This window comes from Amphiprion ocellaris, chromosome 2 (assembly GCF_022539595.1).
Source record: "Amphiprion ocellaris isolate individual 3 ecotype Okinawa chromosome 2, ASM2253959v1, whole genome shotgun sequence".
NCBI classification, from domain to species: Eukaryota; Metazoa; Chordata; class Actinopteri; family Pomacentridae; genus Amphiprion; species Amphiprion ocellaris.
The window spans coordinates 8233772-8256367 of record NC_072767.1 but is presented as its reverse complement, the minus strand read 5'-3'; the positions used below and the strand labels follow the sequence as shown (position 1 = coordinate 8256367).

The window sequence follows — 22596 nt, the reverse complement described above, 5'->3', positions numbered from 1 at the left end:
GTAAGTATTTCTGTCACTTTTAATGACAAATAATCCCTCAATTACACTGAGTTGCAACAGTTTTTTTAATCTAGATGTTAGTATTTTAGTGTTTTCTGCACTAAAAAAGTCAGATTCCTCATATGTAAAAACCTCCTGCTCAATTAAACTACAACCTTAACTTATTTTCTTTTGCAATATTGTTTGATTTGACTGCAAAGCATTTTAGAAATAAGATTTTAAAAGTACTACATGCAGAAATACTGTGGAAGTCTGTGATTCTGCAGGACGATTGTTTATTTTTAGCTAGTTAGCATATTTAGCTGGTTACCATGCGCCACATTTACCATCACACCCTCCTCACTTTTCATGTGCACGAGCCCAGCCGTGCACAGGACCCTCCGGAGTTGTGTTATGTGTTTCGGTTTGACCCACTTTATTTGTTTGCGGAGCCACCAGACCAACCGTGAGGAGATGCTAAACTGCACAAAACGTATATCAGATTAGCGTCGAACACGTTCCAGGTGTGAAACTCACCTCTTTGACGTGTCGTTTGAGGTGCATGTAGACACTCTGTCCGGTTTTGCGATAATGTCTCTCCACATGTTCCCGTCCGAAGCCCAGGAATGTGTTCATGCACACATACAGGCCTCCCTCAGACTCCTGTAAAGCAAACAGGAACAAATGAGCAGCAAATTCAGCAGCAAGTTAAACTGTTTACTGTGCACCGTATGCATGACAGATAGGAATTTTACCATGACTTTTTCATTTAAATCAAGGGTGTCAAACAAAAGTGGTCCTCCAGAGGGCTCCAATCCGGTCCTCAAAGTGTTAAAATTTCAGAGAAGACATTAACTGCAGATTGTAAATTAGTAAAACTATAAATTTAAAATAATTTTTAGACCATGACAAGTTGTTTTGATCATAAAGAAAAAGTAGATTGTTCAGTGCTCTTTTGTCATTTTGTGTCTCATTTTTGTAACATTTTGTCTTGTTTTTGTTGTTTTTGTGTCTTTTTTGGTCTTACTTTTGTCATGTTTTTGTCGTTTTGTTTCTCGTTTTTTGTCTCGTTTATGTTCATTTTTTGTCGCTTTGTAATTTTTTTTTGTCAAATTTTTTCTCTTTTTTGTTTTGTGTTGTCTCATTTTTTGTCGTTTTGTTTTTTGTTTTTCCTGTTTTTTGTTTCCTTTTTGTCTCATGTTTTCTGTCATATTTTTGTCGTTTTGTTTTTCTCTTGTCATTTTTTTGTCTCGTTTTTGTCGTTTCGCCATTTTTTATCATTTTTTAACTTTTTGTCTAATTTTACTGTGTTTCATGTCATTTGTCTTATGTTTTTGTCATTTTGTTTCTCGTTTTTGTCACTTTGTGTTTCCTTTTTGTCTTGCTAGTGTGGTTTGTCTAGTTTTTAGTCATTTTGTTTCTCGCTTTTGTCATTTTTTTGTCTCATTTGTGTCATTTGTGTAATTTTTTGTCTCATTTTTGTCCATTTCTTGTCGCTTTGCAACTTTTTTGTCAAATTTTGTCTCTTTTTTTAATTTTGTTTCATGTCATTTGTCTCATTTTTTGGTCATTTTGTTTCTCGCTTTTGTCATTTTGTGTCTCATTTTTGTCGTTTTGTGTCTTGCTTATGTTGTTTTTTGTCTTTTGTTTGTCTGACTTTTGTTGTTTTGATCATAAAGTAAAATACTATGTCATTTAGTTCAGATACGTGTGACTAAATGTGGCTTAAATGTGAACTTTTCTACACTAAAACAAAGGAAAAATGTGGAGTTGTGGTTATTTCTAGGTTATTATGCTGTGATTTTACTGGTCACTGAGATCAAACTGGGCTGAATGTGGAACCTGAACTAAGATGAGTTTGACACCCCTGACTTAAATTAAGTATTAACACTACAAACTACACTTGTGAAAGCAATATAAGAAAAACTCTTGAATTGCAGCCTTGCATTCCGTGTTGAATTTCAGAGTATTTTGCGTATTTTGACCACACAACCAGACACTACATGCACAGTTGACGGGCCAACAATTCTGCAAGCACATTTTCAAAAAAAAAAAAAACCAAAAAACAGCCAGTCATTTGTGCATCTTGTCAAGCATCCAGAAATCTGTTCCAGCTCCCTCACAAAACCACAAAATCACCTTTTACATGATATCTAATCCGAGAACAAATGGATCATTCTCTAATATTATGTTCCGTACAGGTGATGTGATGCAGAGATTTTATGCTGCTGTTGTTTTAGCTGAAGAACATTCTGTTACAGGCTGCTAAAATTCAGTTCCCAATCAAAATCTGTTTGCTTTTGGGGCTTTGTTTTGCTTTAAAAACAGCGAGTTCCATCGTCATAAAGCTGCCGGTGACTCGCGGCTAACTTACTGTATCTAAACACTGTGATACAGGAAACCATTCGGCCACATTCTAAAGATCTCTGTATGACTGGAAGATCATATTTAAGGTGCTTTAAAATGTCAGACAACTTCCTCAGAGTGTTTTATTGAGATTTCAGACAGAAACAACTTCCTGCTCTTCACATGCAGACAGTCAGAGCCTAAATACTTGGAAAACACCCCTTCAAAAACTAACCTAAATCTGCAGTCGGTGTGGCCCTTATAAACCCCCGAGATAAACCTTTAAGTGGCCCAGAGTGACATATGAGCCTCAACAGTGCAAGGATAAAAATAAACCAGTCCTCAGGCCGACATGATGAACTCCAGACAGCTGAGTCACCTTTAAAAACGCTTTCAGTTGAGAAAGTAGGTTTTCATCGTAAGGAAACGTTCAGAGGGCGGAAAAATAAAGATTTCTGATCCGTCGTGAGTCTCTATGAGCACAGAAAACACTAAAGTCAGCATCAAATCTGCACATTCTGACAGTAGAAAGTTTAAATAATGCAAAAAATTCATTGTTTTGATGCTGTCACTGTTGTCTTAATTGCAAAAAACAAGAAAACAAATGAGATCCTGCACCAAAATGGGGATTTCTATCACAAAAAATGCCATAAAAACATAACAACATACATTAAATGACAGCACAGATTCACTTATAAGCATAAAAACTCAACATATGAGTATTTTAATACCATCATGGACATAAACTTGTGGCTCTTCCCCATTACTGGACAGAGGAGTGAAGTGTTAAAGTGCATCACAGTGAGCTACACAACACAATTAGCATTAAAAACTCACTATTAATTCTATAATCTGCACATAAAACAATATAAATATTAAGATAATATCATATATTTTCAGCTCAGTACCACTTCAAGGTAGTTTTTAGACAAATTACATCGAGTCAAGTCCAGTCACTGTTATTTATACAGTATATTTAAAGCAGCAGCTGTTGTGCCAAAGTGCTTTCCAGTACAGAAGTAAGAATAAACCAACTGAGTTTAAATACTGAGGTTAAGACATTGGAGTCTTATTTATGGTCTGGATTTAGATGTATACAATAACACTTCACCTGACTGTAATAAATATTACAGCAAAGATGCTACAATAATTTCAATTAAGGAGATTAACCTGATTAATTGAAATATTAAGGTTATGACCTTACAGTATTATTTATTCTAGAGATTAAACTCACTAATTTGAATATTAAGGAATAAAATGTACAAAAAATATAATAAATGCAACTTCACCTGATTATAATAAATATTACACTTGAGACCCTATAATATTTTTAAGTATGAAGATTAATTTAAATATTAAGGGTATGTCCTTATAGTAGAATATATTATAGAGAATTAACTGACTAATGTATAAAAAAACTGTGGAATGAAAAAAATTATACTAAATACAGCTTCACCTGACTTTATTAAATATTGCTAAGACATCATAAAATGTTTTTAATTATGGAAAATAATTTGACAAATTAAAATTTTAAAGCTAAGATCTTATAGTAATATATATTTTAGAGAAAAAAAATATATATATATATTTATGTGCCTAGAAAAATTATTAGAGCTAAGAGCCTATAATATTCCTAATTATAGAGATTAATCTGACTAATTTACATATTAAGGCAAAGACCTTATAGTGTTATTTAATATAGAGATTCAACTGAATAATTTGAATGTTAAGAAAAATGTACAAAAAATGTACAAAAAATACAACTTTAAATGACTATAATAAATAATAAATAATAGTGCTAAAACCCTGCAGTATTATTAATTATTAAGATTAACTTAACAAATTTAAATCTAAAGACTTTATATTATTATTTATTAGAAAAACTTTAAAATGAGGATTTTATACTTTAAAAAATATTTTAAAAAATAGATATAAAATCCTACTTTACTTGACTACAATAAATATTAATCAGTTCTATCTCTATAAGAAATAATTCTTATAATAATCAAATATTTAAATTAGTCAAATTAGTCTGCATAATTAAGGATATTGTCAGATTTTAGCTCTAATTTGAAAACTAAAGGAATAAAACTATACATATAATATATTAAATACAACTTTAGATGATTACAATTAATATTGCAGCTAGGATTCAAGAATATTCTTAATTATAGAGATTAATTAGACTAATTTGAATATTAAGGAATCAAACTCCACAAAAAAATACAACTTTACTTAACTATGATAAATATTAAGGATAAAATCAGGCAGTATTGTTAATTATGGAGATTTATCTGACATATTTAAATCTTAAGGTCAAGACTTTATAATGTAATTTAAGATAGAGATTTAAAAAAAAATACAAAAACAGATATAAAATGCAACTTTACTTGACTATAATAAATATCAGGGCTAAAATCCTACAATATTATTAATTATGGGGATTAAGTAGACTAATTTAAATATAAAGGCTATTATTTTATAGTATTATTTATTATAGAGATTAAATTAACTATTTTAAATATTAAGAAAAAATACAAAAAAATATATAAATGTAACTTTACTTGACTATAATAAATATTAAGGATGAAATCCTACAATATTCTTAATTATGAGGATTAATTAGACTAATTTAATTCTTAAGGCTAAGAACTTACAGTATTATTTATGATATTATTTGTTATAGAGATTCAACTATTTTGAACAATAATAAAATATATAAAATACAATTTTACTTCACTATAATAAATAATAAGGATAAAATCATGCAGTATTACAAATTATGAGGATTATTATGACTATTTTAGTTTTGATAACGCAGAAATACACATGAAAACACAACAAATTCAAGTATTTCCTTTGACTTTGTTATTTTTTTTAATATAATCTAACAGCCTGTCAGTCCTCTCTAAATGAGCTCAAGCAGGTGTGTCTGTTTACTGGTTAAACTGGCCTGAACTGGGCTCCCAGCACAAAGGAGCGAGCCTCCATCCCGCTCTGCTCGGATGTAAACACCTTTTCATTATTTATTTCCCGGGAAACACGGACACACACACGCTCTCATGACGGCGGCTTCACGTGTGTCGTCTGCCCGGGAACGGCGCACCGTCAGCCCGCCTGCGACGCGCCGACAGCCCGCTGCCGTGCGTAGGTGTGTGTGCGGAGGTGGAGGAGGAGACACTCACCGGGGAGTCGAAAGAGAAGGCGCACTCGCTCTTGAAGACCCTGTCTCCGGTCCGGGGCACCCTGATGGTGGGCATGTAGGGGACCAGCAGCTCTCCGAGGTCTGCAGCCATCTTCGCATTCCTGCTTCTGGCACCACAGTGCGGCGCAGCCTCCGGAGCGGCGGGTCACAGCGGAGGATGCTATTTTTAAAGCGGTCCGTCTCTACATTCCTCCGGCCGGGGGGCTGTGACGCTGTGAACCATAAAAATATCGCTGCTGAGGGCGGAGGCTGCTACTGCTGCTGCTGCTGCTGGACGCATGGAGCCGCTCCTTTTGTTTTGGTCTGTTGGGTTGTTTTTTTTTTTCTCGTGCAGAAACGCTCGGACCTGCGCAGAAATTAGCGCCGCTGCCTGGTGACGCTGCCGATGTTTGGTTCCTCCCACCGACCAGATGATTCATGAAGACGCCCACGTTTACTACAGCTGGTTCTCCTCTGAAGCTCCAGGAGAACAGCGGTTTGACATGAAGTCATTTTAAAAACATGTATCTGCAGCTTTATTTGTTCCAATGTGTGTTTCTGTTCTCCCCGATTTAACCTCACCAGGCCAGGTGAGGCAGATGTCTGACATTCTACTAGAGTCTGACAGCGAACAGTAACCTGAAGAGGTGCAGCAAATATTCCCCAATATTCCCTTCTGTTCCATCTGCTGCTGTTACATTGTAAATTTCCCCGCTGTGGGATCAATAAAGGTTTAATCTATCTATCTATCTATCTATCTATCTATCTATCTATCTATCTATCTATCTATCTATCTATCTATCTATCTATCCATCCATCCATCCATCCATCCATCCATCCATCCATCCATCCATCTATCTATCTATCAAACCTTCAGCAAAAAAGTTTACGGAATGTTCCCTGAAGGTAACAGTGGTTATTAGAATGGTCCCTGAAGGTTATTGTTGTTCCTGCAAAGTTCCCTGAAGGTTATTGTTGCCCCCACAATGTTCCCGGAAGGTTATTGTTGTTCCTACAATGTTGCTTGTAGGTTACTGTTGTTCCTACGATGTTCTCCAAAGGTTATTGTTTTTCCTAGAATGTTCCCTGAAGGCTATTGTTGTTCCTTCAATGTTGCTTGTAGGTTACTGTTGTTCCTAAAATGTTCTCTGAAGGTCATTGTTGTTCCTAGAATGTTCCCTGAAGATCACTGTTCCTACAATGTTCCCTGAAGGTTATTGTTGTTCCTACAATGTTCCCCAATGGTTATTTTTGTTCCTAGAATGTTCCCCGATGGTTCGACAACAATAGTTTCCAAGGTGGGTTCACTGTCTTGCAGCAAATGTCCATAGAATATTCCCTGAATGTTCTGCTGAAGGCTTATTGAATGCTCTCTGAAGGCTCTACACAATAACCATCAGGGAACATCCACTAAAGAAGTGCAGTGGATGTTCTCCAGACCTTCATGGAATGTTCCCTGAAAGTTACTGTTGTTTCTAGAATATTTCCTGAAGGTTCTACAAAAATAGTTTCCAAAGTGGGTTCACTATCGTATAGCAAATGTTTCCCTGGACCTTCACCAAGGGTTATTGAATGTTCCCTAAATATTCTGTTGAACATTGTTTTAATTTCCAACAACAACCTTAAGGGAACATTTGCTAAGCAGGCGGAGCAAATTTTCTCCGGACCTTTAGTGAATGTTTACAGAATGTTCTCCAAACATTCTGTTAAGGTTGTTGTAGAACTTTCAGAGAACATTTTCAGAATGTTCCCCTGAAGGTTCTACAAAAGTAACCTTCTGGGAAGAAGAATGTTCCCCAAATGTTCTGTTGAATGTTATTGTTTAATCTACAACAGTAGCCTTCATGGAACGTTAGCTAAAGAGGTGCAGCAAATGCTTTCCGAACCTCCAGCAAACGTCCACAGAGCTTTCCTCAAATGTTCTGCTGAAGGTTGTTGTTGTAGAACCTTCAGGGAACATTTTCAGAATGTTCCCCTGAAAGTTTTACAGCAATAGCTTTCAGGGAACATTTACTAAGTAGGTGGAGGAAATCTTCTGTGGAGCTTTAGTAAATGTTCTGCTAAATGTTATTGTTTTAGACAGCTGAGGGAAAATTATAGGAACAACACCCTTCAGGTGAACGTTCCATTAGCATTCGCTGATGGTCCAGACTTTGAGTGTTTGCAGAACATGTCCCAAATGTTCTGCTAAAGGTTGTTGTAGAACCTTCAGGGGATTTTCATCTACAATAGCCTTCAGGTAACATTCACCAAGGAGGTGCAGGAAACATTTCTTGGACCTTCAGCAAATGACCACAGAATGTTCCCCAAATGTTCTGCTGAATGTTGTTGTAGAACCTTCAGGGAAGATACTGGGATGTTCCCTGAAGGTTCTACTACACTAGCCTTCAGGGAACAGTTACTAAGGAGGTGCAGGAAACATTCCCTGGACTTTAAGCGAATGTTCTGCTGAATATTATGTAGTAGAACCTCCAGGGAATGTTCTGGGAATGTTCAGGGAACAGTTAAGTTCACAAAAATAAAACTTGCTCTCTGGGGATCCAGTGAATCCTTGGATTTGTTGGGTTTAAAATTTTGTAGGTTTATTTTTTATATTTTATGTTTTAAATTAGTCAAGTCGATCGCTAATAATAACTCTGTAATTTCTTAACTTTAATATTTAAATTGGCTCAATTAAGTCCCAATGATTACTAATAGTGTTGGTCTCAGTCTTATTTATTACAGTCATGTTAAGTTGTATTTTATATAGTTTTTGGAGGGTTTTATTCATCATATTCAAACCACTCTGGTAAAGCCACACCATAAATAACACGGTTGGGTCTTTACCTCAATATTTATCTCATTTCTCTACTGGAAAAAACTCTGGCTCGGGTGCTGTTGCTTGAAAAGTGCTGTATAAACAATGGTGACTCGGTGTTATAATCATAAATAAATGCTGGGAGTCACATTTAAAAAGAGAAACAGTACAAGGTTATTTCCTGCATCATATCTAATATAGGATTTCTACAACCAGCAGCCTCCATTTGTCAGGAAGCCTTTTGCCCATCAAGCCTCCTGTCTGCAGAGTTCTGCCCCCTTGTGGACACTGTTGGTTACTACAAAAACAACACAAAATCATATCTAACTTTGAAATTGCTGGATTTTAATACCTCTGTTTGCTATGAAAAATAATGATTATTAAATTCAGGGTGAAACTGTTGGACAAACAAGATGTGTCACACTGTAAAAAAAAATCCAAAAGGAATTTAGTCAAATCAACTTGTTTACTTAAATATATTAGTTTTGATCATTTCTAGCCCACTGACCTTAAAATGTTCAATTATTATTTTAGAAATAGAATTATTTAAACTTAAAATGAATGAATGAACAGCAACTTATTAAGTTCTGATTATTTATTTTTACATTTAGTCCTGAATTCACCTGTACTCATCATTTATCTCACTGTAACTCAAAGTGGGGAAGGGGGAAAAAAAACTCTAACACTCAAAACTACAAAAGAAAAGCAAATTTGTCTGTAACCAAAGTCTATGTGACTAGTTCTATATGTTTATAATTCAAAAAAGTGTTTAAAAAAATCAACCGAAGTGCACTTTATTCTCATTTTTAAGGCAGTGGGAGAACTTGTATTTCTAAGTCGAATGAACTTAATATTATTTACAGTGCAAAGCTCTATAAACACTGACATATGGGTGGAAATTTCTCTGTATGCCCAACTCAAATTCTTGGATTCTATGAGATCATATTCTGAGTGAGACGCTGCCATCTGGACAGGTAGTCTGCTAAACAGCTGACTATCCTAAAAAATCTAGACCAGAAAATCCATTCAAACATTAGAACAACATCCAAACTCATCCAGTTGTTTCGATCTTCCCGCTAACATCTGCATGAACCCAGTAAATCCACTGACAAACCCAACATCCAAGTACATATAGATACTTTATTTATGCAAGAAAGGAAAAAATGTACAAACAGTGAGATCGATCGGCTCAATGTACTGATGACAGAGACGTCCGGGTTTTAGTTGTCAGGCGACGACTTGTAGCTGTTGTCGATCAGCTCCTTGTTCAGAGTCGGAACCTGGAACCAGGGACCGTCGCCCTTCTGCCTCATGTGTCGACGGACCTCCAGCTGTGTCAGTCTGTGGACGAAAAACAGAATCAGAGAACCGGGTTTCGGACTAGGGATCGACTAGTGTGGGTTCTTCAGGGCTGATGTTGATTATTGCTGATATTTGAAATACATATATATTAAATGTAATGTTTTAAGAGCACGTGATAGAAGAGAAGCTGTCATTCATAACAATGCTTCTTCATTAATAAGGGTGACTATAACTGAATATGTAAAATAGAAATTATTAAATTATCTCCTCTGTTTATGTGGCTCGACAGATATTGATCAGTTTGTTTCTTCTATATTTTCTTAATATTTCTCTGTTTTATCACTTTTATTTCCCACTAAGGTTCAGATCTCAAAGCATTTTTAATCATTGTTTTCCAGACACTGTTTCAGGTTAATCTGCCTTCTAACTTAGCCACTAGCCGTTAGCGTAGCATTAGCCGCTGTGAGAGAAGCTAATTTCCTGGTTTCTTTTTCAGTTTTTGCTGCTTGAGAGACATTTCTGAGACCGTGAAGAATTAAATTTCCTTTAACGATCAAAAAGTATTTTTATTTTCTAACTTAAACCACTTGAAAATGTCCAGTAATGTTAAAGAAGAATTCAGTTTATATTACTGGTAATACAACAGCAACTTATTTAAATCAATAATGTTGTATTTTTACTTAGTAATCATGCAGCTTAGTTATTGATTATAATTTTATAATTTCCTGGTTTCTTGTTGAGTTTTTGCTGCTTTAGAGACATCTATGAGACCACCGAGTGACAACAGACAGAGAGATATTGTATTTAATTTATCAATAATCCATGACAGGAGATTATTGATTATTTATCCATAAAAATATCGATACTGATAGTCGGAACAATGCCAAATATCAGCCATAATAATTGGTCTTCCCCTACTACTGATTTTTCTTGTCATCATGCTGAAATCTGTTCAGAGCTCAGTTTTTTTTTTTAAGGACAATTACCACTCTAAGCCTAAAAAAATCTGTTTGCAACATCTTCAGTTTTCTGTAAAGCTATTTTTAAGGATGTTTGTAGCATGTGAAGTTACAGAGCAAAGTCAATGAGAAATGTGATGATTTCAATTTTAAACAGACAACCTTTGTCTTTCACTCTGTGCTCTCTTATGTTTTTGGGTCAATATTGGTGCTGAAATGTAGAAAATCTGGAAATCGCTTCACGCATTTCCAAGTATCGTCATTTGTGCGTACACTTCCTTCAGTAGATGCACTTGACACTTTTGCCATGTTGAAAATAATCCGTAAATGCTTAAGAAAACTGAGCAGAGTTTTCATTCAGACATGAAACCGACACATAAAGTTCACAGAAAGAAGTTCTGAAACCTGTTGTGTTGGAATCAAAACATGTTTGCCTCAGTTTAACTGGATATTTAACATTGTTTAAGTCTTTAGACTGGTCTCCTACTATTTATCCAGACTTAAAGCAATCACACTACTGACTGAAGCAGTAAACTTCTAGCTAAAGTACAACAAAGTTTCATTAAGTTGCTTGTATTTGTGTAAGGTTTTGCAGCCACCTTTTAAAGGACAAATGTCTTTTCTCGGTGCTCAAATTACAGTTTATAGCCCATTTATTACTCCGCAAAGGAACGAGGTGGAGTTATGTGATGATCGACGTTGGTTTGTCTGTCTGTCTGTCTGTTAGCAACATTACTCAAAAACAGACTAACGGATTTGGATTGAATTTTCAGTGAAGGTCAGAAATGACACAAGGACCAAGTGATTAGATTTTGGCAGTGATACGGCTTATAGTCTAGATCCACGGATTTGTTAAAGATTTCTGTATCATCGTGAGATAGCGGCACGGCGTCACTGTAACCATGACAACAAGTGAACACTACATCAGCTGCCTGCTGACGATCACATGATTGTGATCCCACTGCAAATCAACCGCTGTGGACTTATCAGGACTTATCTGTCAGAAATCATACAAGGAACAACTGATTAAATTGTGGGGGTATTTCTGAGTCACATCAATTCCCGCGACCCGCTACACATTTAGGTCACATGATTCGGTATCCGTACATAACATACACACGCCTGTGCTCAGCGCAAGGTCATTTTGTTTGTGGGTACATCTATATTAAATGGACACATTCTATAGTGCCATGATTTCTGATCATCAATAACTAATAAACAAATGCTGCATTTCTGATAATGCCTTATGGGGAATGAGCAGCCTTGGAGGAGGACTGCGCTCTCTGAGTGCTTTTCTAGTTGGTGATGTTGAACTTTAATTTCATCACGTCGGTGGCTAATAAAACTCTGGTAATAAAACTCACCTCATGTCGGCCTTCTCCTTCTCTATTTGGATGGCAGCCATCATCTTTTCGTAGTCCTTTACTGGAGAATCATACATGTTGCGTGCGATCCACCTGGTGATGGGGTGCTGCAGCGACAGGACAAAAGTTAACGATGCAATGAAAGTTTATGCATATTTTTTTTAAATTCAATCATTACTTGGGTCTTAAAGTTACAGTCACAGTTGTGACATTATGATGTAATCACAGCCATGATGTGGTTTATAGTAAGGAACGTCCGTTATTATTTTATCATATTATATTGCAGGACTACATTGATCCATTGATGAATAACAATACCAACTTTTCCAGAGTTTACAGCAAAATTAAATCGTAAATCAACTCTAGGATTTATATATTAGATTTTTTTCTTTACATTTCTCTAAGGGAACAATGCATAAACTCCTTTCTGAAGTGTCTCATAACAGTTTTATCTGCAGGTTCATCACTCTAAATGTCTGGAGTGTAAAAATGGAACACAGAAAAACCATAAAACATTCAGTGGAGGCACACACAGTTGTTTTACACACTGTGATGTCCGCTCCTTACATAAAGCTTTAGCGTGTTCTTCCAGGGTTCACACGAAGCAACACAAATAAAAACTAATTAAATCTACACACCTTGTAGTACTCCCAGTGCTCAGGTTCGTAGTCTTCAGGAGTTTCAGCCAGCTCTGCCTCACCTTCAAAACACAATTACACTCATGTTTAATCCAAAATAACTTAGTTTCTTTGATTTATTAACACTCAATTAACACAATTTTTCAAAGCCACAAACTGTAAAAACAGGAAGAATCATAACATTTTAACTTTCCAACAGTCCTTGATCTGTGGCGTGATGTTCCTTTGAAAAACGTAACTAAATCTGATCGTTTCATTATATGTCTGTTTTTAAAAAATTTCCAAAAATGAACCGACTGCTCAAACTAAATTCTGTAAAAAGCTAAAAATTCTATCCTTCTCGACGCAATCGCCAAGCCATCAGTGAATTAGCTGTGACCAACGGTCATGTGACAAAAATTCTGGAACTTTTCGGCTGAACTGCAGGCAGCGCTACACAAAACAGAAGAGACACGCATGAAGACAAATTTAAAATGTAAGAAGTAAAAAAATTATCTTGTGTTTAGAGTCATTTTTTAGGTAACACCTGTGGACACTAGAAAAAAATGTTGTACATTTTGATTTCAAGTTTTTTCAACTTTTGTAAAATAAATAGTAAAAGAAATTCCACTTTTGTCCTTGTCTTTTGTATGAATTTTAACATTATAACTCTGTTATACTGCACAAAACAGTTCAGAGTTCTCTCTGCTTCTCGCCGTGATTGCACTGTTGTTCAGGTTTTTTACATTTTTTATGATATCTGTCATTATATCTGTGTCATTCAGCACAGAAGACATTCCTGAGTTCTCTCTCCTTTTATACATGACTGTGTTGTTTCCCTAGAGGTGCAGGATTTTATATTGCAGTGAAAAAGGAACCACAAGGAATAAAAATGTGACAGGAACAAATAATAAACACGAGTTCAAAGGGTTAAATCACATCTTTCTAACAACAAAAACAGTAATAAATCAACAAAAAACGCACAAAAAACCCAAAAGACATAAGCTCACTCACCAATGAAGATATTCACGCATGTAATTAAGACGGCCACTGGAATACCGGTCAGCAGGATGTAATATTGCTGAAGACAAAAAAAACAAGGAGTTTTTAATGTTGCAGTTCTGCACCATAGACACACAGTCAAAGAAAAAAAGATGTCTAAATTTTGTCCAGTTTAGGTTTAATGTTGGCACTGCTCTATGTAATGTAAGTAATTCTGTGTCTGAACTGAAACCAAGTCCTTCTGGTTCAGTGCAGCTTAAATATAAATGGAAATACAGCATGAATGTGCACAAAAAAATCTGCAAAATAAGGGTGTCTGCAAAATGTTGATTCCAACAGTTTGAGCAGTATTGAAAACATGTTGAAGAGCACGATCTGTTAAAAGCTTGGTACTTCAGCCTGCTGTTCACTGACACACAACTGGTCATAAAAAACACTACTGGCATATTTTCCCTCAAACTAAAGCTCCCAAATCTGAGCCAAAACGTGAGATCACTGACTGACACAGTGTTAAAGTAACTCACCAGTAAATTCAGAAATCTCCGGTCGTAGAAGTCCGAAGGTCTGACGATGAACATTTTCTTTCCGTGACCCCAGCGGACGGCCACTGAAAAACAGGGTGAAAGTTCATGTCATTTCTTGGTGCGTTACTCTTTTTTGCTTATTTCAGGTATTAACTGTGTCTCTCTTATATGTACTGAGGAGGACAACTTGACCCTTGCGGTGCTCAGGAGGTCTTATCTCAGCTCTTGAAGTTCCACACAAATAATTCTGTGCTGGTCTTACTAGTGGAACAGCTGGAAAATATCAGGAGAGACTGACTCTGATCTTTTTCTCTATGCAAGAAGGACTTTCAGCGTGACTTTAAACCTTTAGATTTTGTCTTTGGAAGGCATGAGTCCCATATGAGTCCCGTAAGGTTTCCTGCAATAAATAACTCTTATGTACACTTGTTTTTGTAAAACGTTTACAACAGTGGGATTCTGGTTGTTGACAAAATGTTTTGCAATTTGAATGTATTCTGATTTCCAATGCTAATGTCACCGTTCTGAGCTGGCATGAGTATTGTGTTTCATTAAAATCAACGTTCCCAGTGATGGTCATTCCTCTTGTTATTAAGAAAAAAAATCACAGCACTATTGCTGCTGCCTTTCTTGTTAAAAACTATTACAAATCTGGACAGAAAGAGCAGTGCAGCTTTGATCTTTCAGAGGTGTTCGATACAGTTGATCATGCTTTGCTTTTAAAAAGATTTTTATTGGTGTTGGTTTAATGAAAATGCCTCCAGAGTTTCATCGTGGACGAACAGAAATGTGCAGAAATGTTAAGTCAAAGTTTTTCTGTTTAACCTCAACATAGAAGACAATGTCTGCTCTGCATCTCATTTTTATTTACATCTGTATGCTGATGACAGTTTTGCTGTCAAAGGCCTTCAGACGGCTTCACTCAGTAATAAGTCGCACTCAGTGAGTACAGATTAGTCTTCAGTGTGGATAAAACCAAACGCATGATCTTTGGCAGAGCCAAAAATATCACTTATTACAATCTGCCCATCTGTACTCTTAATGGTACAAATATTGGAAGAGTTTCATGATACAAATATGTGAGAATTTGAAGCTAACTTTAAATACCATGCAGTGACTAAATTACAACAAGGACTGGTTTATTTTACAGACACAAATTTTGTTTTCTCACTTGTAGAAAAACACCTATTGAGGCAACTTTTTATTTATCATAACTGAATTATGGTGACATTTTATACATGAATTTATCACTATTATCATTCTGCATTAAGGCATATTGCTGGTGAAAGTGATAAAACTCATAACTGTGAGCTACAAGCTGAAGTTGGGTTTCCCCTTCCTCTCTGTTAGGACTGAGCGACACTGAGTTTTATGAACTTATAAGGTTTTTAACTTATTTTTTAACACCTTACATTTCTTCATTGCTGTCTTTTCATGTGGGTTCTTAGCATACAAATGATTGGATTACAGTTCAGGTGTCAAAAATCCTGTTTCACTCACTGTGCACCTACCTGAGATATCTGTAGAACAATCTAAAGCTAGAGCCACTTTTATCCTCATCTCAGTTCTGGTTTCTAGTTTAATCTTCAATTACTTCCAGCTGCTCTTGTTTGAGCAGATTTGTTTGTTTTAAATACTCTAATTAATGCTTTAGATTATTTTAATAATATTGTATCTTTAGTATTTTATTGTTATAGTTATCCAAGTTTCTTATTTGTCTGTCTTACATCTTCTTACTAGGCTACACTGTAAATGAGGCCTCTATAGTTAGATAGTTAGTTTATTTCATTCTTTGACAAAAGAAAAGAAAAAACACTTCAATACAACACAAAAATAAATGTTTACAAACTTCTGAATGAAAGGGAGCAGAAAGAAGAATAGATTTATGTAATCAGCATCTTTAAAAAAATTTAAATTATTTTATATGTAAATGTAGTCCAAGTTTCAATAAATGGTGAATAAATGGATGAATGAAATAATAAGGACTGGGTAATGACCTTTCACCTACATCCTGAAATTAGCATACTGTGATATTAACTATTTTATTAAGTTCACGGGTTTGTTTGGTAAAAGTTACTGTACATCTCACTAAATAAGACATTTACTAAAATAAAAAAAGAACAAACCATGAACATAAACATGTTTCCCAACCACCTGAAGCTGAATTACAACAAATATATTTGTAATATACAATTCCTTGTATTTTTAACTGATCACATTAGGACCAAAGTTATCATTAAATGTCTCTGCACCTTATGTAGCTTAATACAACTGTAGTTTTCTTATTACCTGTAAAAATCACTGTAATTCACTTTAAATCACTGTGTCTTGAAATGTGTATATATTGTAAAACTGACTTTTAATGCATTTAGTATTTCTACAGATTTTAAATTACAAGTCTTTGATTTATAGTATTGTAGTTTTTTTTTTTTTTTTTAAGAGTATACACTAACCTTTAATGTTATTGTTAATGTGGTTACTGAGTTACCTGTTTAGTCTTTTTGATGTTGTATGTAAGCTGCTGAATATCTGACTTTCGCTCGGGATTTATAAAGTATCTACCTCTTTATCTATCTGAACCATAATAAATTAGCATCCAAAGCCTGTAAATCCACTAATGTGCCTGCTTTCCAAATACTAGTACCTGTAATGAAAAGAAAGTCATTTAAAACGCCTGTATCCGTCTAAGTATAGACCACAGCTTTGTGTAAGTATAAAGTTAAATCTGTTCTATGTTGACAGCAGGACGGACGTTAGCAGCTAGCTCATGTTAGCATGCTAACGAGTCCCGGCGCAAGGTCACAAGTGAAGACGGAAGCTGTGAGTTTTAAATTTCCCGCTGATTTAATGGTCGGAGTGTTTCTTACCTTTATCTGTCCGCGGGATGGTTCGAGTGAGCAGATTCACTGCATTATTTCCAGATTTCAGGGGACTCAGTCTGGCTGCAAAGGCAGCAGCAGACCTGAGGACGCTCATGCCCACCATCACTGCTTTGGAATGACCCACCAGCAACGCGAACTGTGATTCGTCAAAGACAGGATGAAGCTGAGCCGCCATATTTGATAAGGGCGGAAACTTTACTTTTTAAAAAATCTAGTTCGACTGTGAGATTAATAAAGTAGTAATATATTATTAACCACATATAAGTAACTGTTATTTTTAAATAATTAACATTTTTATTTTATTATTTTTTAAAATAAAGTCGTAAGAGAAAAAGTGCATGTCGGGTAATGGTAAACATGGCGGCGTCCTCGTCTTCAGGACGCGTTTTGACTCTTTGCAAGCAGTTTCAAAATGTTTTTAGGATATCTTCAGCGATAACAGCTCAACACTGCGCAGCTAATGTGGCTGTGTGTCAGCAGCAGCTTCATGTTTTCAGGTAAGACGAGTTGTATGGCTCAAATATGACATTTTACTGTTTAATTATGCGACGTTCGTGAGGTGAACACGCAGAACTCTTCAGGGACGGATGTTCAGTAAAATGATAGTACACGAATACAAAATGCTTTTCCCTATATCAAAATGAATAGAAATTAGAGCATCTGGAGTTTAGTTGATGATGCATTCAGGTTACATATGTGGTGTTTGTCCACTGACATGGTGTCATAACTGGACAGGTAGGAATGTTTCTTAAGGGGGCCACAGAAATAAACAAAAGTTATAACTGAATTATACGTTGCTGTTGCATTGTAGAAGCTGGTTCAAATCTCTGTTAATGTGAGAGTTAGGAAATTGCACACTTTGGTTTTTCATTTTAGAGTTAACGTTATAAATTGTTGGATATGCATAGACTAATACAGTGAGTTTTAATAGAGAAATGTTCAGCCACATGCAAAACACCCATCATTTATTTGGAAATTTAGACATTTGTATTCATGAATGTTGATAATCTACAGTTTACATTCAAATACGTGGCACTAAAATGTGTTTTCACTGTTATTCAGCAGCATATTGCCATATTTTGATAGTTTCTTGAATGATTTCAGAGGTCATGATCTGTAATATAACCATATATATATATATATATATATATATATATATATATATATATATATATATATATATATATATACACACAATAATGTCCAAAAATTCTGCTGCAAAACAGCAAAAAATAAAAGACCTGACATGACCAATAAAATATGCTGACTTTAGTGAACAAATGTAAAATAACTTCCAGCTGTGATGGAGATCAGGACGATAAACTGTGACTCTGTGTGTGAAGAAAAGTAAACATATTACCATTAGGTCCTGATGATCCTGTCGGAAATAATTTATAATTATTAGTAATAAAGTTACCATTATGTTGTCTGTGTAGATGTGCACCTCTCAGCATGATTTGCAAAAATTATCTCTGAAATGCTTTCCTGTAATTACTTTGTTCTTGAACTTTCAGCATTTACTCCTCCAAATAAGCACAATAACAGCATTGTCTAAATAAATAAAATACAAACCAACAAACACTAAAATCAGTTTCTTGAACAAAAAGACATTTTAAGAGAGCTAAAATGTATTTGCTTCTCAACCTCTATGGTGTTCACTCAGAGAGAACTGTTTAGAATTTACAAATTAAATTTGGCTGTGTGAGATGAATTTCTGGAGCCCTTTAGGTGTTAATATTTGAATTTTTTTTTGTCCTAACAGGGACAAACGTCCGCTTGTCGCCTCGTCTTGGAGTCCCATCAGCTCTGCAGCTCAGTATCGATCTCTGCACATGACGGTCAGCAGGAGAGGACTGGAGGAGTTCTTCGACTCCCCTGAGAACTGGGGAGAAACCACTGTAAAGTCAGGTAAGATATGGAGATGTTGGCGCATTTAGAGACAAAAAAGCATAAAGTGAGAAAGAATCATAGCAGCTGATGTTTTGTAAAAAATGATGCAGAATGTGTGAGTTGGGGCTACAAAACTAACTGCTGATATTCTAGGTGCACCATGGACTGCCAAGCAGCTGAGAACGAAGAGCAACGAGGATCTACACAAACTCTGGTGAGCAGCGTGGAGATGAAACTGTTACTGGAGCTTCTCAGTGGAAAGATGAATCAGCTGTGTGTTTCTTTGTGTCTCAGGTACGTTCTGCTGAAAGAAAAGAACATGTTGATGACACTCGAGCAGGAAGCAAAGAGGCAAAGGGTTCAGATGCCGAGCCCGGAGAGAATGAGAAAGGTTGGTGTGATGCTGAACTGGTGATGCGACGTGATTTGTGTCGGTGGTAAAAGTGGGAGCTCTAGTTGAGGTTAATCTGTGTTTGTCCTCTCAGGTGGAGCGGTCGATGATCAGACTGGAGACGGTGGTGAAGGAGAGAGAAACTGCACTTCGTCTGCTGCAGACCGGACAGGAAAAAGGTCGACCGGGAGCCTGGAGGAGGAACACGTTTGGATACGTCTACTGGTGAGTCTGAGCGTTCATCATGTCATACAAATGTGGCCCAGTGCCCCAGTTTCTCTTAGGTAAGCTTCCATTTCAAAGCAGCAAACATGTAACCATCACATAGGCAGCCCTTTTCAAATCTATAGTGTGGTTCAACAATTGCATAGTTTGTCCAGCAGAACTTTGTTTATAAGACTGTTAGCTCTCTGCAGCACATGTAGCAGAGTAACCATCACATCTGAGGAGATGGTGGTGCGGAGTCAAGTGGTGTCTTCATGATCCGCTACATAAATTGCTGTAAAATTACTGTAACATATGGTATGTAAATATCTCTAAAGAAAATCAGCTGATATATTTATGTAGTAGTTTTTTACTGCCTAAAAGTGAGGCTGAACCGGCTGGAGGAAACAGGTCACTGGTACAGACAATCCCTCAGGGCCAAGCCTGACCACATCCCCATCCACCTTACTTATGGCAAACTCCTGTCCATCATCGGGCAGAAAATATAAGCAGAGAAATACTATCTGAGAGCAATTCAACTAGACCCGACAAAAGGAAAGGGCTACATTCAGCATACAGTATCCAACAGAAGTGAGTACAACACTGTGATATCCCCGAAATGTCAAATGATTCAAAATTGTGTAAAATTAAAAATTAGCGGTTCACTGTTTTAAAAATACAGGCCCCACAGTAGGAAGTCAGTGCAACAAAAGTCATGACTGAGATTCAGATCTTCAGTTCTGTCAACACTTTGCATGTTTACCTTTATTTTGCAATTTGCCACATTTCTGCCGAGATGTTCTGCCATTCTTCAGACTACTTTTTTTCCCAGCTGCTCTTTACTGGAGAGGTTGTGTTGCCTTACCTTTCTCTCTAAACCACCCCAAAGATGTTCTATTAGATTCAAGTCATGCCATGTACTTGCCCAGGTTGTAGTTTCTGCTTTGATCTTCTTTAGAGGCTCTTGGTTCTCAAGCTAGAATATTCCTATTTTTAATGCTTCTGCAGACTGGGAGTCATCTTGTCAGCCAGTATCCTCAGACATTTATCTATAAATAGCATCTCCCAACACCTTCTCACTCATTTAGCCCCATATCATCACACTTCCACCTCCGTTCTTCACTGTCAGGACTATGCATTCACTGTGGTAGTCCCAGTCAGGTTCACACCAAACATGCTGGACTCCATCTGAGCCCAAATAAATTTATCTTCATATGACTAAAGAATGTTCTCCAACATTCATCAGGCCTCTTTTCTTGTTCTTCAGCACAAAACTGCAAGTTTAAAATTAGCTAAAGAACAACCAGGAAGTGTTTTTATTGGACGCCATCGATTCTCATGTCCTTCTGACTGGGATTCATCTTGCCAACCAGTATTTGGGTTCATCCACAGACATTCAACTATGAATATCATTTCTCCAACACCTTTTGCATTCATTCAGCCCCATATCATCACACTTCCACCTCCGTGCTTCACTGTCAGGACTATGCATTCACTGTGGTAGACCTTCATACCAAACCTGCTGGACTCCATCTGAGCCCAATAAATTTATCTTCATCTGACCAAAGAATGTTCTCCAACATTCATCAGGCTTCTTTTCATGTTATTCAGGACAAAACTGCAAGATGAAAATTAGCTGAAGAGCAACCAAGAGGTGTTTTTATTGGACGCCATCGATAGAAGTTGATATTCTCAGGTCCTTCAGACTGGGAGTCATCTTGTCAGCCAGTATTTTGGTTTATCCACAGACATTGTCTCTCCAACACCTTTTGCACTCACGCAGCCCCAAATCATCACACTCCTTGCTCTGTGCTTCACTGTCAGGATTATGCATTTCCTGTGATAGTCGCAGCCAGGTTCAAACCAAACATGCACTGTCCATAGAGGTTGATGCTCTGACATGTCCTTCACACTGTCTGAGCTTCACACGAACTCTGATTTCCATTGATAACCCCTGAGCCAAGTCTGACGCAGCTGCCGTCTGTTTTTCACAGCTGGAAAATAGTTCACCGTCCGTGGAGTCATTTTAGGAGCACTGATTAGTGGTACTATGGCTCCATCTACACCTCCTGATTACTGCTGACACTGTTTCTCAGATTTTTAATTGATCTTCCTGTATCCTTTTCCACCTTTGTGAAGTCTCAGATTTTTCAGTTCAGTTCTTTTCCACGTGGAGCCATGATGCAGACATAGATAGTCCATAGATCTAAAAACTGAGAAAGCTCTGCTGTTCACGGCTCATTTTAGAACCACGTTCATGCTGTTAAGATGACTGGAAATCACAGGTGGACAACTTGGAGGTCTGTGTTTTCAGTATCATTATGGTAAACTATTTGTTTACAAGTGGAAATACTCAATTGTTGAAATTATGCAGTTATCAGGAGGTGATACCATTCTGAATCATTTAAGTGATATTGCACAGGGATGAGAGAAATATCACTTTTACCAGATCGTCTTGAATTAAAGATAGATTTTATATTTACGGTCACAATTTAAACCTGATCTGGATGTAACTTCTTCAGCATATGCAGGCTGATTTTAGACCTTTTAACAGGTGGTCTCTAATCAGATTGTAGTAGCTTTGCAAGGCCAGCTGTTAAAAACTAAACGTGGCATCACTAATGACACATTTCCCTCCATAGGTATCGATTCAAAGAGTACGCTATTCCTTGGTACATGAACAGAAGATACAAGCGCAAGAGGTTCTACACTCCCGACTTTGTCCAACCACATATACGGTAAGATGTTTTACCACAATATCATGCACTTTATATTGAGTTTCTCCTCAGATAATGTTGTCTAATTACCGTTCTCTTATAAAAACTTAAATCTTTGTGTTTCCAGGCTGCGTATCGAGAAGTACTTGAAGGGAAGAGCTCGGAAAGCAAGCTTAAAGAAGGAAACGCAAGCCAAGCTACAGCAGCGGTTTCCTCACATGAAGGTTTCTGCATCATGAAATTTCCAGCTCGTGTTTTTGTTAAAGCGTTTTTGATGAACCGAATGTGATCTGAAACTGTGTCCAGCTGTTATTATTAAATCCTACAAGATAAATTATACTACAACACCCCGAAATGTTGTGTTTTCTGTGTTTATACCAGTCCAGAAGATAACAATTTAAAGTCTGGAGGCTGTTCAATGAAGAAATCCTTTAACAA

The 22596-nt window shown here is 36.5% G+C and overlaps 3 protein-coding genes across 8 annotated transcripts in view; 1 reads left to right on the top strand and 2 right to left on the bottom strand.

The window, feature by feature from the left end:
• Nucleotides 1-5848, bottom strand: part of usp13 (ubiquitin specific peptidase 13) — a 59440-nt gene extending 53592 nt beyond the window's left edge. For 5 of the 6 annotated variants that reach the window (XM_023266330.3, XM_023266331.3, XM_023266332.3 and 2 more), the window contains exons 1-2: nucleotides 5511-5847; nucleotides 517-642 (exon numbers count right to left, since the gene is read on the bottom strand). In XM_023266330.3, coding sequence (XP_023122098.1) covers nucleotides 517-642; nucleotides 5511-5621 — 237 coding nt within the window. In that variant the 5' untranslated portion in view covers nucleotides 5622-5847. Of the gene's footprint in view, nucleotides 1-516; nucleotides 643-5510 lie in introns of all 6 variants that reach the window. The other variant, XM_023266334.3, reaches the window with a different exon arrangement.
• Nucleotides 5849-9426: 3578 nt separating this feature from the next.
• Nucleotides 9427-17092, bottom strand: ndufb5 (NADH:ubiquinone oxidoreductase subunit B5). Its single transcript, XM_023266326.2, has 6 exons — nucleotides 16942-17092; nucleotides 14075-14157; nucleotides 13563-13629; nucleotides 12570-12631; nucleotides 11932-12038; nucleotides 9427-9647 (listed from the first exon to the last, which is right to left on the bottom strand). Exons 1-6 carry the CDS (start codon nucleotides 17057-17059, stop codon nucleotides 9527-9529), a joined length of 558 nt encoding a protein of 185 aa, XP_023122094.2. The 5' UTR covers nucleotides 17060-17092; the 3' UTR covers nucleotides 9427-9526.
• A 202-nt stretch (nucleotides 17093-17294) lies between these two features.
• Nucleotides 17295-22513, top strand: mrpl47 (mitochondrial ribosomal protein L47). The gene is made up of 7 exons (XM_023266325.3): nucleotides 17295-17453; nucleotides 18719-18864; nucleotides 19000-19060; nucleotides 19141-19237; nucleotides 19332-19462; nucleotides 22084-22179; nucleotides 22286-22513. The coding sequence occupies exons 1-7, from the start codon at nucleotides 17305-17307 to the stop codon at nucleotides 22395-22397; spliced, it is 792 nt and encodes a 263-aa protein (XP_023122093.2). The 5' UTR covers nucleotides 17295-17304; the 3' UTR covers nucleotides 22398-22513.
• The last annotated feature ends 83 nt before the right edge of the window (nucleotides 22514-22596 follow it).